Source organism: Notothenia coriiceps, unplaced genomic scaffold (genome assembly GCF_000735185.1).
Source record: "Notothenia coriiceps isolate Sejong01 unplaced genomic scaffold, NC01 NC01_scaffold00024397, whole genome shotgun sequence".
Lineage (NCBI taxonomy): Eukaryota > Metazoa > Chordata > Actinopteri > Perciformes > Nototheniidae > Notothenia > Notothenia coriiceps.
In genome coordinates, this window is record NW_011357098.1 from 31,246 (window position 1) to 46,922 (window position 15,677).

Genomic DNA, 15,677 nt, shown 5'->3' on the forward strand with positions numbered 1-15,677 from the left:
GAAACGCCAACGCACACATGGTGCATTCAAGTGCTCCTTATAAAAGCTCAGACTTTTTGTAAATGGCTACAAGAGGCCACACGTCATGGAAGGACTTTAATTTACATCAACATACCGTAGTAGGTGACAGGTCACCTGTGATGGGAAAGATGGCAGCAGGATGTAGCTTTAAAGCAGGAGTATGTCAATCATCCATGTATACATTTCACAGCTTTAAACGGGACGTTTATGTCAGAACTCCATAGAAACGCTGTCGCACACATGGTGCGATCAAGTGCTCCTCATAAATGTCAGACCTTTTTGAACTAGCTATAAGAGGCCACACAAACCCGGCGGCAGACATACGTCTATGGGCGGGCATTTGATTTACCAGGGCGGGCCCACCCCAAAACTTACATTTCCCGGGAAATCTGAATTGTCAACGGGGGGGGGCTCGTGAATTGTTGTTACGGAAACAGAGGGGTTTTAGGTTGCCATAAGGCTGTTTACGGTCTTATTATAGGCTACATCCATTGGTTGGTTTTGTGGCACATTTGTAACGCTGTGCCAACTTGGGCAAGCACACAGGCAAACTTGAGGAGCGCACACAGGGTGGAGTGAGGTTGAGCGATGGAGAGAAAGGGAGGGAGAGAGAGATTGAGCGAGGCAGATAGCGTGTGCAGCGGTCTGCTTGCGCACAGAGCCGGAGTTTGTGAAAGAGCCGGCTTGAGAGTCAATTTCTCTTCAAAATATAATTGATTGCCAGCCTCCCTTGTCCCTGGCTGGCTTGCTAGCTCGTTGGTAACGTAACTGATTTCTTCTAATATTCCTTTCATGAACCACTTCCTGATATCCATTGTTGCAGATAAATATAAATGATAATAGCCAAACTAACCTAGCAAGAGTAAACTGAAAGGCTACTGTGCCGCATCTCACTCAAACACCCACATGACTCAACCCAGCGAAAAAACAGTCTTGCGCGTAGCCTTTCATTCAGAATTTCATAGCAAAATAAAAAAATGATATTAAACTAATCTTTCAACATAGTTTAATACAAAAATAAATATTAGGACAAAGCCCTACAAATAACAACCATAAACATAATAATAAAACAATTAAAATGTTGTATTCAGCCCTGATTAAAACTGCGGGCCCAAATGCCGGGTCTGAGGCCACACATAACTACTTCACTTCATGGCTTACAGATCGCAACAACCAAAATAAGTGTAAATCCAAATGGATGTCTCTGTTCCATTGGAGTCTTTCCAGTAGGAATACACAACTACCAGCAGCCCATTGGCCAGGGGCTGGTTGAACCAAGATGGAGGGATGTTTTACAGTGATTTTTGAAGTCTGTCACTAATGTTGGAGAGCATTTGCAGCAATGAAGCTTTTGTGGTACCGCTCTTCTTTCACCATTTGACTGATTCAGTGTAACCTGTACAAAAAAGTTACTCAAATATCATTGTAAAAACTGTTCTATAATATATATAACAGTCAGATTTTGTAATGATACAGAATTTAACTAGGCCAAAGGGCCCATTTCTGTAAACCTCTGAAAATGTTATTAAAACAAATGTATTCATCTGATAGGTGTATGGGGAGTTCCTTCCAAACAGAAAGAGATTCTAAAAAATAACCGTTTTGCAGATTTTTTCATTTGAGTACCTCCTAGAGTCTATCAAGAACCTCTGTGTTCTGGATCATTGGTTTGATTATTATGGACCATATATAAAACATAATTACCCCCAGGTCACTCCCAATAATCCTGGAGTTAGGACACATCCAAGATTAACCCTGACACCTTCTAAGGACATTCACTTTCAAACTACTTAGTATGTAAGGAAGGAGAAAATTAAAAGTAAGGATTTTAATTTAGATTTTGGAGATGGGTGTTCAATAAAATAATGTAAAGTCAATCACACTTATCTACTGCATTACTTAGTTGCAGTAAAATAATTTATGAATGTATGACAACTCAGTGTCTGACCAACTTGTCTTCTGATCAGGTCAGCAGCATCGTGGATTTGCCCTCTGGCTAAAACTCCCAGGATTATTCGGGAGCATATTTGTTATGTTACAAGTCCTAGAACTACTAACCAACAACAAATCTGAATCAGGAAATAGCCACAGGATATAAATTCAGGATCACTTGACAGTTGTAAAACATTGATGTGTCCTTTACATTTTAATCCATGTGGAGAATTAATTTGTCAGGAAAGTTTCTATTAATCTGTTGCTTAAAACTGCCCCAATACAAAAAACCTATACATTTAACAGTCTGAGAGAAATTGCTCCATTAATTCTGATACATATTATTCATGTATTAGGTCATTTTATAACTTGATGGAACTTTCATAGGCACAGCAGATGAATATGAGGTATTGTTTTGTCCTGTGTAATGAGAACGTGCCTTTAGTGTTAATATAGAACTCCATGTAGGTTACTCTTTAGAGCTGTGGACAATATAATTTTAAAAAAACACTGGTGAGGAAAAAAAAAAAGTAGTGAGTGCTTGTTAGCTACCATTACTGCAACATGCATTTTTGAACACCATTAAGTCAGTGACACGAGTAGGTTTTATATTTGAGCCTTCACACTGGCTAAATTGCCATCATAGGACACGGCTCCATGAAAACACAAGATGGCTGTGATGCACAGTGGGAGAGCTTAGTCTTACACTTTTTGGCCATGATTTGAAGCGTCATGTCAACACTTTGTTGATCACTAGGACTGTAATGGTATGTCCCTGAAATGCAGCTGGGAAGGAATATACAGCATAAACCAGTAGATGGCACTATAACCAAGTGGACATTGCTCTCCAGTCACATGGTGTGACTTCACAAACAAAACAAACATCTCAGTCCAAGGTACCAAAATATAAAATGATCCCCCCTTAACTCCCCTATCACTGTAAATAAAACTGTGTTCTTTTGCTTGAGTGCAAAAGTAGTGAGAAGGCAAAAGTCAAGTTAAACTTTTCACTACGCAATAATAGTGCAGCCATTGGCTAAATTAAACTACATTAACATAAAGCCAAGAAGAGATCAGGCAAAGGGTTAAGATTTGGTTTATTATCAAGGCAGTGACATCCTTGTATACAAAACACTTTACCGGACATGTGATCTGACTGCTTGTTCAAACTACAAGTTGTTCCCAGTTGTGTCGCAAACCATCTAATAAGTGATACCTGAACCCAGTTTTTTGTTCAATTGCACTCTTTAGCTTGTTGTAACTTTTGCTATAAGAGGGTTACTTTCTTAGAAAACATCTCAGGAGAGAAGTTGGAGCGGAAACAAGGAGTGTTTAGTCGACCTCCTCGATGGTGGGGCCGGAGGACCCACCACTGCCGGGTGCAGCACCACCAGCTCCAGGGAAACCACCAGGCATGCCCTCTGGCATTCCACCGGGCATTCCACCAGCACTCTGGTACAGCTTGGTGATGATGGGGTTGCACACCTTCTCCAGTTCCTTCTGTTGATGTTCATACTCCTCCTTCTCGGCAGTCTGCAACAAAAAAACAAATGTTAGTGTTTTAATACCAATTCATATTGTGGCTAAAAGACTACAAAAGATTAAATAAATACCTGGTTCTTGTCTAGCCAGCTGATGACCTCATTGCACTTGTCCAGAATCTTCTGCTTGTCATCCTCACTGATCTTACCAGCAAGTTTTTCATCCTCCACGGTTGACTTCATGTTGAAAGCATATGACTCAAGGCCATTCTTGGAAGACACCTTGTCACGCTGGGAGTCATCCTCTGCCTTGTACTTCTCAGCTTCCTGAACCATGCGTTCAATGTCCTCTTTGCTGAGTCGCCCTGGGAGTAAATTGCAAATTGTCAAAAATGTTGAGGGGGAACATTTGAGATAATGTTAAGAGTAAAACTATAAAAATCTGAAACTCACCCTTGTCATTGGTGATGGTGATCTTGTTCTCCTTGCCAGTGCTCTTGTCGACCGCAGAAACATTCATGATGCCATTGGCATCAATATCAAATGTCACCTCAATCTGGGGAACACCACGGGGAGCAGGAGGGATGCCCGTCAGCTCAAACTTGCCAAGCAGGTTGTTGTCCCTGGTCATAGCACGCTCACCTTCATACACCTGTTTGAAGCATGAAGGGTTAAGTACAGGATTTTTAAGTAGTACTCAGTTCTAGTCAACTTTATTTCGCTCAGACATCCAAGGAAGGTTTGTGCCATCTTTGGTCTTGCAACCTCTGGTGGAAACTACGAATGGCAGGAATAATCGTCATCACTGCGAAAAGATTTATGCGAATGACTGGTGTTGCGCTTACTTGGATGAGCACACCAGGCTGGTTGTCAGAGTAGGTTGTGAAGGTCTGAGTCTGCTTGGTTGGAATGGTTGTGTTTCTTTTGATCAGGACAGTCATGACACCTCCAGCGGTCTCAATACCCAGGGAGAGAGGGGTGACGTCCAGAAGCAACAAGTCCTGGACATTCTCAGACTTGTCACCAGACAGGATGGCAGCCTGGACAGCTTTAAGGAGGAAACAAAAAAAGAGACTTTGTTAGAAAAATCATGTTTATGTCATTAATGCCCATGACATCCAACTGCTACAGTGGTGCTGCTCTCACAATGCAGCTTGGATGGGAATAAAATGTGTGACACTTACCAGCCCCGTAAGCCACAGCTTCATCTGGATTGATGCTCTTGTTGAGCTCCTTTCCATTGAAGAAATCTTGGAGCAGCTTCTGAATCTTGGGGATACGGGTTGAGCCACCAACCAACACAATGTCATGGATCTGCCCTTTGTCCATCTTGGCATCACGGAGTGACTTCTCCACGGGGTCCAAGGTGCCACGAAAGAGGTCAGCATTCAGCTCCTCGAAACGAGCCCTGGTGATTGAGGTGTAGAAATCAACTCCCTCGTACAGAGAGTCGATTTCTATGCTGGCCTGGGTGCTGGAAGACAGGGTGCGCTTTGCCCGCTCACAAGCTGTGCGCAGACGGCGGACAGCTCTTTTGTTGTCGCTGATGTCTTTCTTGTACTTCCTCTTGAACTCAGCAATGAAGTGGTTGACCATGCGATTGTCAAAATCTTCCCCACCAAGATGTGTATCTCCAGCAGTAGATTTGACCTCAAAGATTCCATCCTCAATGGTCAAGATGGATACATCAAAGGTGCCACCACCAAGATCAAAGATGAGGACGTTCCTTTCAGCCCCAACCTGAAATTAGTATTAACATTTATAGTGTAAGAGGCTTCCTGAATTAACTCGTACACATTAGACATCATTCAAGTATACCGCTGATAATCAAGACCGTAGGAAAATCAAAATAGTTATAGTTACGTTTTTTACCTTCTTGTCCAACCCATAGGCGATGGCAGCGGCAGTTGGTTCGTTGATGATACGCAGAACGTTAAGGCCGGAGATTGTGCCCGCATCCTTAGTGGCCTGGCGCTGGGAGTCGTTGAAGTAGGCAGGTACCGTGATCACGGCATTGTTGACAGTCTAAACAAGAGAAATGTTAGCATATTGTACATCATAGCTTGCAGGTAATTTCCTAAGCTATGACAAATTACATACCTTTCCGAGGTAGGCTTCAGCAATCTCCTTCATCTTAGTAAGCACCATAGACGAGACCTCCTCTGGGTAGAAGGACTTTGACTCGCCTTTGTACTCAACTTGAAGCTTGGGGCGAGTGTTGTCATTGATGACATTAAAGGGCCAGTGCTTCATGTCGGACTGCACAACTGCATCGTCAAACCTGCGACCGATCAGTCGTTTAGCATCTGCAAAAGAGCTTGTCATTAGTTTCACAAAATAAAGAAATTGCATCGGTTCTAATGCAAGCTTCCATTAAGATCACTCAGACATCCAAGGAAGGTTTGTGCCATCTTTGGTCTTTCAACCTCTGGTGGAAACTACGAATGGCAGGAATAATCGTCATCACAGTGAGAAAGTGCTTTATTTAAAGACTATACCAAATATTACGTCTTTCGTTATTGTCGTTTAATTAGAAGTCATTTTATGATCAGTGTAGGATAAATGTGCAAAATCTGACTATTCAATGAAGAGGATTTATTTATTTTAAAATATGACAACCACACCATTCGAAACAAATTCGTTTTTTTACCGAAAACTGTGTTGGTGGGGTTCATGGCCACTTGATTCTTGGCTGCATCTCCAATCAGCCTCTCAGAATCTGTGAAGGCCACATAGCTGGGTGTGGTCCTGTTACCCTGGTCGTTGGCAATGATTTCAACTTTGCCATGCTGGAACACACCAACACAGGAGTAGGTGGTACCAAGGTCGATACCAACTGCTGGTCCCTTAGACATATTTCCTACAGAAAAAAAGAAAAATATTGGTTAACCTTAGATTAAAGAGAAGAATTTCCGCCCATGACACGGGACACAAATACCAGATAGAACTTAAATGATCATTTGCAGAGAAAGGCAATCAGTCATAACTTTACTGCGACAAACTTAAAGGAAAATTGTCCCTTGGGGAAGGGTTTTAAAAAAGACGTGTGGGAGACTATAGAAGGTTCACAATTAACACTAGTCAAACTCAATGTTGGCTGAATTAAATGTTTTAGTCACCAATGGACAATGTTATCCTTCTGCATTATGTTGAACAAAATTATATATAATATTCATTAACGTTTCGCCATTCATTTACAAGCATATCACTGCTGCAGAAAGCATTTAGCTAGTCCCAGCCATGTGACAATGAGTGAAGTGCACAACCGTTAGGCCAGAATTGAGACCGGAAAGGGCAACTTTTAAATATTCAAGCGAATAAAACGAAATTACCCTATAAGGCGAACAAATATGTTAGAAAAGGGTGGGCTGATTAAAAGATGGCCTACAAACAATTACAAAAAGATGCATCGTGATACAAGGACTTGATTGATGAATAAACCGGAAGTACGATCAAGTTTGCTAGCTTGACACCGTTTGTTCGAGAACATTCTGGAACGTCTCAGAATCCCTGCCCCCACAATTTCTGCTCGGCTAAGAAGCTAATGTTAGCTAATCCAGTGCCCGTGAATTCAGCCTCTACGTCCCTTAGAAGTACTTATCTACATGTGTATACGTCCAAATGCGTTATACTTGGCAATAGTAATCAAACAACCGCAATACATGTCGTATGGCATTAAATAACATTAACATTTCCGAGGGTGAGTAAGCATTAGCTAAATGCTATCGATATCGTCAGTAAACTAGATTGAAACAACCCAGGAGCATTTCGTTGAATATAACTCAAACATAAACATAGTGTTTGCGAATCTCAGAGTAACTTACCGAATTGTTGAACCGTAGATTACTTGTGTGTTGGGTTGGAATGGACAGCGGCGACGGTGACTAGTCCTTGCCGGTATGAGAGGGGAAAGGAAAGAATGACTGCTGTCCGGCCAGTATATATATCCGGCAAAACAGCCAATCAGATGTCGAGTCTTGGAGTCTTTCCTCAACGGTCCACCAATGAGTCGTTGGTGACGCTAATAACGATCCAGCTGACTTCCTGTTTTATTTCATAAACGCTGTGAAAGACCGCATGGCCCAAGACTATACTGTAGCTTTGTGTGGTGATACAAGATGTAGTTAGGTAACAAACGATCCTTTTCAGATGTATTTTATTTCCGAAGTATTCATGTGTATAATTATATTGAAGCCGTGTTATTTTAGTGAGGAGTTATTGAGGAATACGCAAGTAGAGGCAAGCAGCGGCGATTTAATTATGAGATAGGCCGTAGGCGTAGAGTAGAACCTTCACCCGCATCCACCACAACGAACCAGATGTACCTGCCTAGTATACACTGCTAAGTCAAGCCTCGCTCAAACAAACTGTCGTGAATAATTCACTTAATTGTTATAATAACGCAAACATTAAAACTCCAACTGAATGAGGCAATCTGATCTGAAAGCTGCCATTTGCCGAACATGTTTGTTCATTCACAGCTTTGATATGGGAAATTTGACGTTTTCTTAGATATAACTAACTAAAGGTTTAATGGTAAATGTCTGCTTGGATAAAGCAACTAATGAAAGGTGGTCAGATTGGAGAGAAATAAATGTTTTGAGTGGTGATACATAGTCACATTTTGTTCACCAGAAACCATACCTTGAGGAACAAGCAGGATATAGATGAACAGTTGCATTGATTAGGCAACATCACCAGCTACTTTCCACAGAACTCATTCATGTTCAAAAGCATGCTATTATATTATAGCAAAAATTACAATTTATTGTGACATGTAAATGTAACATTGATAGAATATTTACAATAAGTACAGTAGCATACTTAAGTTAAAAGCAAGTCACCATATTATTTTCTGTGTAAAAATAGTCCTACATCCTTTTTTACAAGTGCAATAACAAAAAATGTGGGCATTATAATGTTGCTCATGATATTGCTGAAGTTATGAATGCTGTATTTGACAGATTGTTAAAGCTCCGTCTCCTTTATGTCACACTTGGTTGATGTTTGTCCCGGGGTTGGATGTTGAGAATTCTTCTCTTTAGATGCACCCTCAGCTTCTGCCATCGCAGCAGTGTTTGTCACCGAGGTTATCACTGTTGGTTTCTCAACGACGTACTGTGTGAATGCTGTGTTGAAGAACCCTGTTTGAAAGAGAGAGTGTTTTACAATCAGTGACTCATACTGCCCTGTTGGAAAGAAAGATGAGTCACCAGTGATGGCCACAACTTTATTTCCTGTTCCTCTCCACCAAGCCTTTCATTCCCTATGGCTAAAAGCTGGATGGATCTAATAATCACATTAAAGTTCAACCCATTGCACAACATTTCTGTAAATTATCTGTCTTCATAAGGCCTAGGAATATGTGGAATTCAAAAGTTTGCAGTTAGATTACAGTTTAAGCAGGCACAAATGTTTTTCAGTTCATGTGCATACTTCTTCTGAAAAGAGTCTTTAAAAGAAGTGCTGAACCATTTGCTTACCTCTCCGCCTTTGTCCTTGAGAGTTCCTCTCTTCCTGGCTTGATTTTGATTTACTGCTCTCCTCTGATGGATCAGAGTCCTCATTTTCTGTAACAATAAAAACGATCATATATTTTTTATTTATTTAAAGTACTTGCTGCTTTGTGGTTTAACTACAAGACAATATGTAGAAGCAAAAAAAATAGGTCGGCTTACCTCTCTTCCAAGTGATGTGCGCTCTCCTGAGCTTGATGGCGAAAAAAATGATGACAACGAGAAGACCGAATATCAGACAAGTAACCAGGAAGACCAGTAGTGAACTTCCTCCAGTCCGCATCCTCGGGTCATTTAAGATATCTGGGAATTTACAGAAGGTTGGTAGTTAGCCCAGCAATTGCCATAAAGGCTTTATCCCCTTTGTTTGTGTAAGGCAAGACTGTTGACTAATTATAATTTTCAAACCAAAGCAACAGAAGTTTAGTCTCCGCCATGCAGACACTGCACCTTTAAAAGTGTAAATTCACCTGTTTTGTTTCCCTCTGTGTGGTTATTGGAGGTGTTCTCTGTTGTCTCAGAGACAGATGTCCAGCCTTTAAGGAATTATGAAGAATGGAGGTACAATTAATAACAGGTCTAGATCTGCGTGTTGCATGCTGAATAATCCCTGTTTCCTAAATAGAACAACTCAATAATGGTTGTTCAAAGTATTGTCACTTGAATTTGACATCACATCATATACACACAAAAACAGTTTGACTCACTGGTATTGCTGAGAGTTGAGTGTTTGGATGAAGCAAGGTTCAGTGCTGATGTGACCGTCTCTGGCTCACTGGAGGAAAACAGCTGAGTAGAGGGCCCTAACTCTGCAGGGCCCTCTGATGAAGGCCCTTTAAGATCTCTGGTTGTAATGTACCGTGTTCTCTGGGCCTCTGTTGAGCCTGGGGGCCAGGCTGTTGGAGAACGGGTCAAAGTTGTGTGCTGGGACATTGTTGCTGTAACAGAGAGGAGGTTTATGTTATTAATTCTTATTAAACAATTGTGGTTATTCAGAATTACCACTAGGTGGGATCCGACTGCCATTTGTCTAGAAATGCTCTGTTTGTATCATACCTGTAGCACTTGTTGCATTACTGATGGTGTCATTCCTCCTCCTGGTTGAGTTATCTTATGAGAAAATAGAAATCACAGGGTTTATCTTCTTAATTTGTTTAAGGAAATACATTTTCGTCATGCATAAAACAAGCAGATGAATTAATAAATATTATTTAAGAAGGTGGAAACTGAAATGTTATGTGTAACGCTAAATCAAGAATTGTGAGGCTTCAGTTTTCCATCTTCAGAATTAATAAAACACCTCCATAAGTTCAAACAGCCCCCAGTTTCACACACTGCTCTGAGCCCTCCCTCACAGGAAACACATCTCGTGGTTTCACACCTACAGTGGTGCTTTTGAACTAAATGAATCGAGGGAGTTGAGATATATGTAGTTTAAACTTTACATACAGTTTTGTTTAAAGTGGACCATGCTATATTTGAATAATATAGTATAGGACCACACCTATATAAGGCATATTTATACTTTTTATTTTTCATAATACCAAACAGATCATGCATATTAGCCATTCCTCATTTCGCTCAATTTAACACTGTCTTTGCGTGGGCTGATTCTGTGAGAACAGCACCATCTACAGGCCTGGCATATGTACTAAAGCGTCTCCAGCGCTTTCGAACGACAATGTCCGTGGCTGTCTCCTCCTGATTGGTGGAGTTGGCCCAATAGCCATAGCGCCACTTCTGTGACGTCATAGAAGTGTTCAAATCTGGATCAGTCTGTATCAGATCCGTTGCAGCCCCTTTTTAAGAGATTTGGGTATGGAGGAAAATAGAGAGGGTTGTGTTTTCTGACACTTGGTGAGTTCCCTGGAACACCGGGGACACATATTCATGTATAAAAGACGTAAGTGCATTTTGCATGATAGGTCACCTTTAACTTATTATACTTGCTTTGTACAGAGCAATAATTAATAAAGCAAAAGGTGAACCCATTTAAGGTTCCTTTATCCACATCATTATTTGTACTTTCGTTTTTAAGATACTGCACATTTTAATGTTCATGTTGACACTATTGTTAGGTTTTTTAATTTTGAGTCTTTTAGGCATCAAAAATCCCAACTTGACTCTGATGTATATGCTCGGCCTCAAAAATAAAGTGTAACTGTTGTTGCGTTAGGATGTTTCTTGTTTCTTTTGTGTCCCTCATGTCGTGTCTGCATATGTCATCTGATGTTCTGTCGGTGAACGTCAATCTGACATCACATCATATACACATGCAAACAGTTTGACTCACCGCTGAGATGTGAGTGTGTGGATGAAGAGTTCTGTGCTGATGTTACCGTCAGTGGCTCACTGGAGGAAAACAGCTGAGTGGTGGGATCAGTTGATAACTTTGGACCCTCTGATGAAGGCCCTTTCAGATCTCTGGTTGTAATGTGCCGTGTTGTTCTCTGGGCCTCTGGTGAGCCGGGGGGACGGGCTGTTGGAGAACGGGTCGTGGTTGTGTGCTGGGACTTTCTTGCTGTGACAGAGAGGAGGTTTATGTTATTATTAAGCAGAAAAGGCATTGCATCATGAAAAGTAAAAATCCCTGCTGACATTTAAACAACTTACAAATCACACTTCTGTTTTGGTTCAATTGAAAAGAAGAAACCAGACTATTTGTAACATATAAAAAGAGGAAATTAAACAGGGCCTGTTTCTTTATTTCGGTCTGTCAAGTTTCACACTCTGGTGAAGTGGACTTTGTCATGGAGTCTCATGTGAAAAAATTCCCTCTTTTGTGCTTTCCCTGTTTTGTGACGATGCAGCTAAAGTTGTACGGTTCCTCTAATACAACGCTTTTCTCAGTATCATTTAAAGTAAACACGTTTTGGTTAATGCTAGGGCCATTGTTTTCACCGATGGTCGACTCTCTGCGGGGGATTCTTTATTGCCACTCACATTGTATCTGGGGAGAGGAGACAGATTTCAAATAAAAAGTAATTCTACTCACAGTTTCTTCCAATTTTGACACGTTTCATTCGAATTTTTGAGTGCAGAGCTGGATGGCGAACAATGCATTTCACAGTTACTCTGTTCTTCACCGACTGAACACACAACATATCCGTTGAGACATATTTTTTATCTTCATGCAGGACTCGGGTAACAGCTGTGGAATGGGACATATGTCATTAGTATCCATTTTAAACAACTCGTACCAGCTGTAATCAGTAGTACTCAAAATATGCTTAGAGCTCATTATTTATTAATATTCTTTTGTGTAAAGAAATAGTTTGTATTTCAGGGGATTCCAAGGGCCAGCAAACAAACTAGCAAGGAAGCCACAGTAAACATAATACAACTGTACATTTTTTTTTTTTAAAGATACAAAAGGACATAACCAATCACATCAATCTTTTAATTACTGAAATCAACATACCAACCCAGTCCCCTTTGAGTTGAATACCTTCCAATTGTGAGGATTGAGTCTCTTGCCAAATTAATACTTTTAGCATTCTGTCTATTAAAAGGATGTTGAATGTTTAAGAAGTCCATGTCAAGAGATTTGGTTTATTATTGTTACACTTGTTGTAAATTAGCCCTACAATTCTAAAGAGAGTTAAAACTACAATCTGTGGCATTCAAAATAACCAAAAAAGATGAGTAACCGACTTTTCAAGTTGTCTATTCTGTCATGAAAAGACAATAATACTCTTCAAAGGTTAGGGCCATCTTTCAACTTTAAATAAAATCTGACAACCCCAGCGCCAGGGTCGAGATTAGTGAGCGAGATGAACCCAGTCCATGGTGGATGATTTCTTTTTAATATACCTCAAGGCCATATCTGCTATTTGTGTACATGGTTGCATTTGACTGGGAACAGAACTATTGGACACAGTGAACCCCTAATCAGAAGGTCATACTGGTACATGATAATCTGAGAGTTTAAGAATAGCATTGTGCAAGATACAAAACCACAGACATGCAGCTACAGATGGCAGGTGATCCAAATGAATGTTACCTTTTATTCCTCACATTAGTTAACTTCTTCATAACAGTGTAGAGTATTTTTTTGCATCTTCAATTATAACAAACTTACCAATAATTTCAGGTCCACCATCCAATTTCCAGAAGATCTGTGGAGGAGAGCGGTTCCCCTCAGCAGTGCATTCTATACAAAACCTCCCTTCAGGCACCTCCTTTTTCACTATACATGTAGGACGGCCTTCAAATGAATCAAAACAGAAAATGTTATTACATTATTACAAAAATGTTCATCAAACAATCAGTGCAATGGTCCTGGGGAGGTGAGGGGTAAAAACCACAGTCAACCTCATGTTGTTGCTGGCTCCAACAGTCTGTGAGCAGTCAATGGAAACAATATTATCTCACCTAACACTGTGACCTCCACTTTCTTCTCTGTCGTGTGATCACCATACTGAGAGCATGTGTAGATGCCTCCATCTTTGAAGGTAACATTGGAAATACTCATGGTGAATTTTGACTCCGACAGTTTGTTGATGCTGTAGCGTTTGTCTCCTAAAGCTGGCAGTGAGTGATGAAAAATATGTTTAATAGGCCCAATTAAATAGTCAGAGATTCTTGCAATTGTTGCCTAAACATTTGACAGCTTGTGTTGGTGCTTTTACCTTTGTCATCTTTACCTTGTATTTGATTGAAGAACATAACATGTTCTTCAGGGTTCTTCCATTCCACGTTGGTCTTGTGAGCATCAGTAACTGGACAGCTTAACCTGAGTGTGTGACCTTTCGAAACAGTCACATGATGCTGCCACACCGCAAGTGAAACTGCAATTACATAAATAGGACAACAATTTCACACTGAGAGCACAATGTCATTTCTACCCCATACAGTTTGAAAAGTGCAACATTTCATAAAATTACAACTTCTAATGGAATTAAAGTCAAGAGCACACAGACGTGTCCGAGGTGTAAACACTGTTTCCCACAGTTTGACTCATCTCATCCTGTGTGTGTTTGCACAGCCCCCCGTGTCACACACTGTTTACTGTGTTTCAGATGTGACAGGAAGTCATGTGGTCAGTTCTTTTAAGGTAAAAGAGAAAGCAGTGGTGGTGGAAGAGAAAGGCTGTAGGCTGATCACGGGGTTCTGGGGGCTTTTCCTTTCCTATGGGGTAAGATGTCGAGCTGTTTGGAAAACACATCTGTGGGGGCATGTTGACACCATCAACACCACCAGTGAGCACACCTTCTTCACAAGCGTGGGTTGTGTAGATATTACATTTCTTCATTTTAACATTTGAACAAATGCTAAACGCGGTAAAATTAATGTTTTCCTTTCCTGAAGCAAACAACGACAACTTCAAAGCACATTATAATGCATAATAATCACCGCTGTAATGGGGAATTATAATACACTTTAATCCCAGCAACAATCACTCTGTTAGTGAGTGAACACTACATGAAGTTTTATGACACATGGCCTTTTAATCATGCATAAACGCTTTATAATACGATGTGCTAGGATTATTTTTATAAAGTATTATGAATATGTGTACTTTTTCATAACTATAATTAGAATAAGTGTGAGTTATTAGTAATCAGAGTGCTACAGTTTTAATACAGTGCTATAAATATATTTAAATCCGTTATTACTATGTTTATAATGCATTATAGAAAGTGTATCCATCTTAGTTGTCTGAAACATCAGTTTGTAATTTCTCTCTTACCCTACCCCACACATTGCGATGGACAGGGGATTCTTTCATATGAAGTCATAAGCAAAGTCATCACTTAAGTCATCTGCCGTTTTTAATAGTCACATTCAGTTTATTAGGCTCATTTCAGGATTATATATTTTTTATCAACAACATATGCCAGTTAGCTAGTATTGAAAGTAAAAGACTCACCCTGTATAAGTAACAGGAAGACGCTGAACCGCAGCTCCACTTCCATCTCTGTCTCTCTGACGCTGGCTCTGACTCTGCTGTGTTTGCACCCTCCTCTCATCTATATACTCCACCGAGGGACCTGCTATGACATCAAAGCCGTGGTTTCACAGCGCTGATCTGTTTAAGGGATTCTTGTGTGAAACCTACAGTAAAGGTACAAGGCCAATAGTTCAGGATGATCAGCTGTTTCTGAAACTGAATGCTGTAGTTGTCCTATCCAACAATCTTTTTCACTGATTTAATTAAAAAGATTTCAATTCACTCAGGCCACGTTTACACGGAGACAAAAATGAACCTTAGTCGATATCAAAAAAGTCTTCCGTCCACACCAGGGGTGCCCAACCTTTTTTAAACCGAGAGCTACTTTTAAAGTTGCAAGTCTGCCGAGATCTACCAGTCCAAATAGAGAGGCATAGCCATTACTGACAGCCTACTACCAGGTAAATACACACTTCTACTTGTATAACACTGACCTTACGATTAATACTTCATAAAATACTGCAGATCCTTTATCTTACCTCTTTCTAATCTACACACATACAAGTATTTAACTGAAGCTACACGTCACATACAAACAGTGCTGCCACATATGACACAGGAAAAAACGAAAAAACACTGAACCCTTTCTTTGCCATTATATAAAAATAGTGTTGCTACAAAAGTATAAATTAGGCTTACAAATAAGACAACTCAGATCTGAAGCTACACAGGAATCTGCTGCCAAAGTGCAATAAAAAAGACAAAATTAATAGAATCAAACCCTTTTTTTGTTGCATTTTAGTAGAGTATAAAAGAAATGCCTTTTAAAATAGG

General features: G+C 40.3%; 2 protein-coding genes across 4 annotated transcripts; both read right to left on the reverse strand.

Moving 5' to 3' along the window:
• Window positions 1-3,033: 3,033 nt before the first annotated feature.
• Window positions 3,034-7,366, reverse strand: hspa8 (heat shock protein 8). 2 transcript variants are annotated; one of them, XM_010782218.1, is made up of 9 exons: window positions 7,259-7,366; window positions 6,085-6,294; window positions 5,535-5,740; window positions 5,307-5,459; window positions 4,619-5,174; window positions 4,280-4,482; window positions 3,888-4,086; window positions 3,567-3,799; window positions 3,034-3,486 (listed from the first exon to the last, which is right to left on the reverse strand). In XM_010782218.1, exons 2-9 carry the CDS (start codon window positions 6,287-6,289, stop codon window positions 3,286-3,288), a joined length of 1,956 nt encoding a protein of 651 aa, XP_010780520.1. In that variant the 5' UTR covers window positions 6,290-6,294; window positions 7,259-7,366; the 3' UTR covers window positions 3,034-3,285. The 2 variants fall into 2 exon arrangements, with proteins under 2 accessions (XP_010780520.1, XP_010780519.1); XM_010782217.1 differs by having other exon boundaries at window positions 5,298-5,459.
• Window positions 7,367-8,183: 817 nt separating this feature from the next.
• On the reverse strand, window positions 8,184-15,045 carry crtam (cytotoxic and regulatory T cell molecule). Of its 2 annotated transcripts, none has more exons than XM_010782220.1 (12): window positions 14,823-15,045; window positions 13,597-13,740; window positions 13,325-13,477; window positions 13,032-13,157; window positions 11,946-12,101; window positions 11,244-11,471; window positions 10,007-10,060; window positions 9,658-9,888; window positions 9,421-9,486; window positions 9,113-9,253; window positions 8,918-9,004; window positions 8,184-8,578 (listed from the first exon to the last, which is right to left on the reverse strand). In XM_010782220.1, the coding sequence occupies exons 1-12, from the start codon at window positions 14,920-14,922 to the stop codon at window positions 8,403-8,405; spliced, it is 1,662 nt and encodes a 553-aa protein (XP_010780522.1). In that variant the 5' UTR covers window positions 14,923-15,045; the 3' UTR covers window positions 8,184-8,402. The 2 variants fall into 2 exon arrangements, with proteins under 2 accessions (XP_010780522.1, XP_010780521.1); XM_010782219.1 differs by having other exon boundaries at window positions 13,582-13,740.
• Window positions 15,046-15,677: the final 632 nt, after the last annotated feature.

Excerpts from the sequence above, each read along its gene's own strand:
- hspa8 (XM_010782217.1), bottom strand. The coding sequence starts at position 6,289 with ATGTCTAAGGGACCAGCAGTTGGTATCGACCTTGGTACCACCTACTCC. Across the intron at positions 5,460-5,534 it reads CTGAAGCCTACCTCGGAAAG|ACTGTCAACAATGCCGTGAT; the intron begins GTATGTAATTTG and ends TCTCTTGTTTAG. Across the intron at positions 4,087-4,279 it reads AGCCTGGTGTGCTCATCCAA|GTGTATGAAGGTGAGCGTGC; the intron begins GTAAGCGCAACA and ends TGCTTCAAACAG.
- crtam (XM_010782219.1), bottom strand. The coding sequence starts at position 14,922 with ATGAGAGGAGGGTGCAAACACAGCAGAGTCAGAGCCAGCGTCAGAGAG. Across the intron at positions 13,478-13,581 it reads ACAAGGTAAAGATGACAAAG|CTTTAGGAGACAAACGCTAC; the intron begins GTAAAAGCACCA and ends ACTCACTGCCAG. Across the intron at positions 9,487-9,657 it reads CTCAACTCTCAGCAATACCA|GCTGGACATCTGTCTCTGAG; the intron begins GTGAGTCAAACT and ends AATTCCTTAAAG.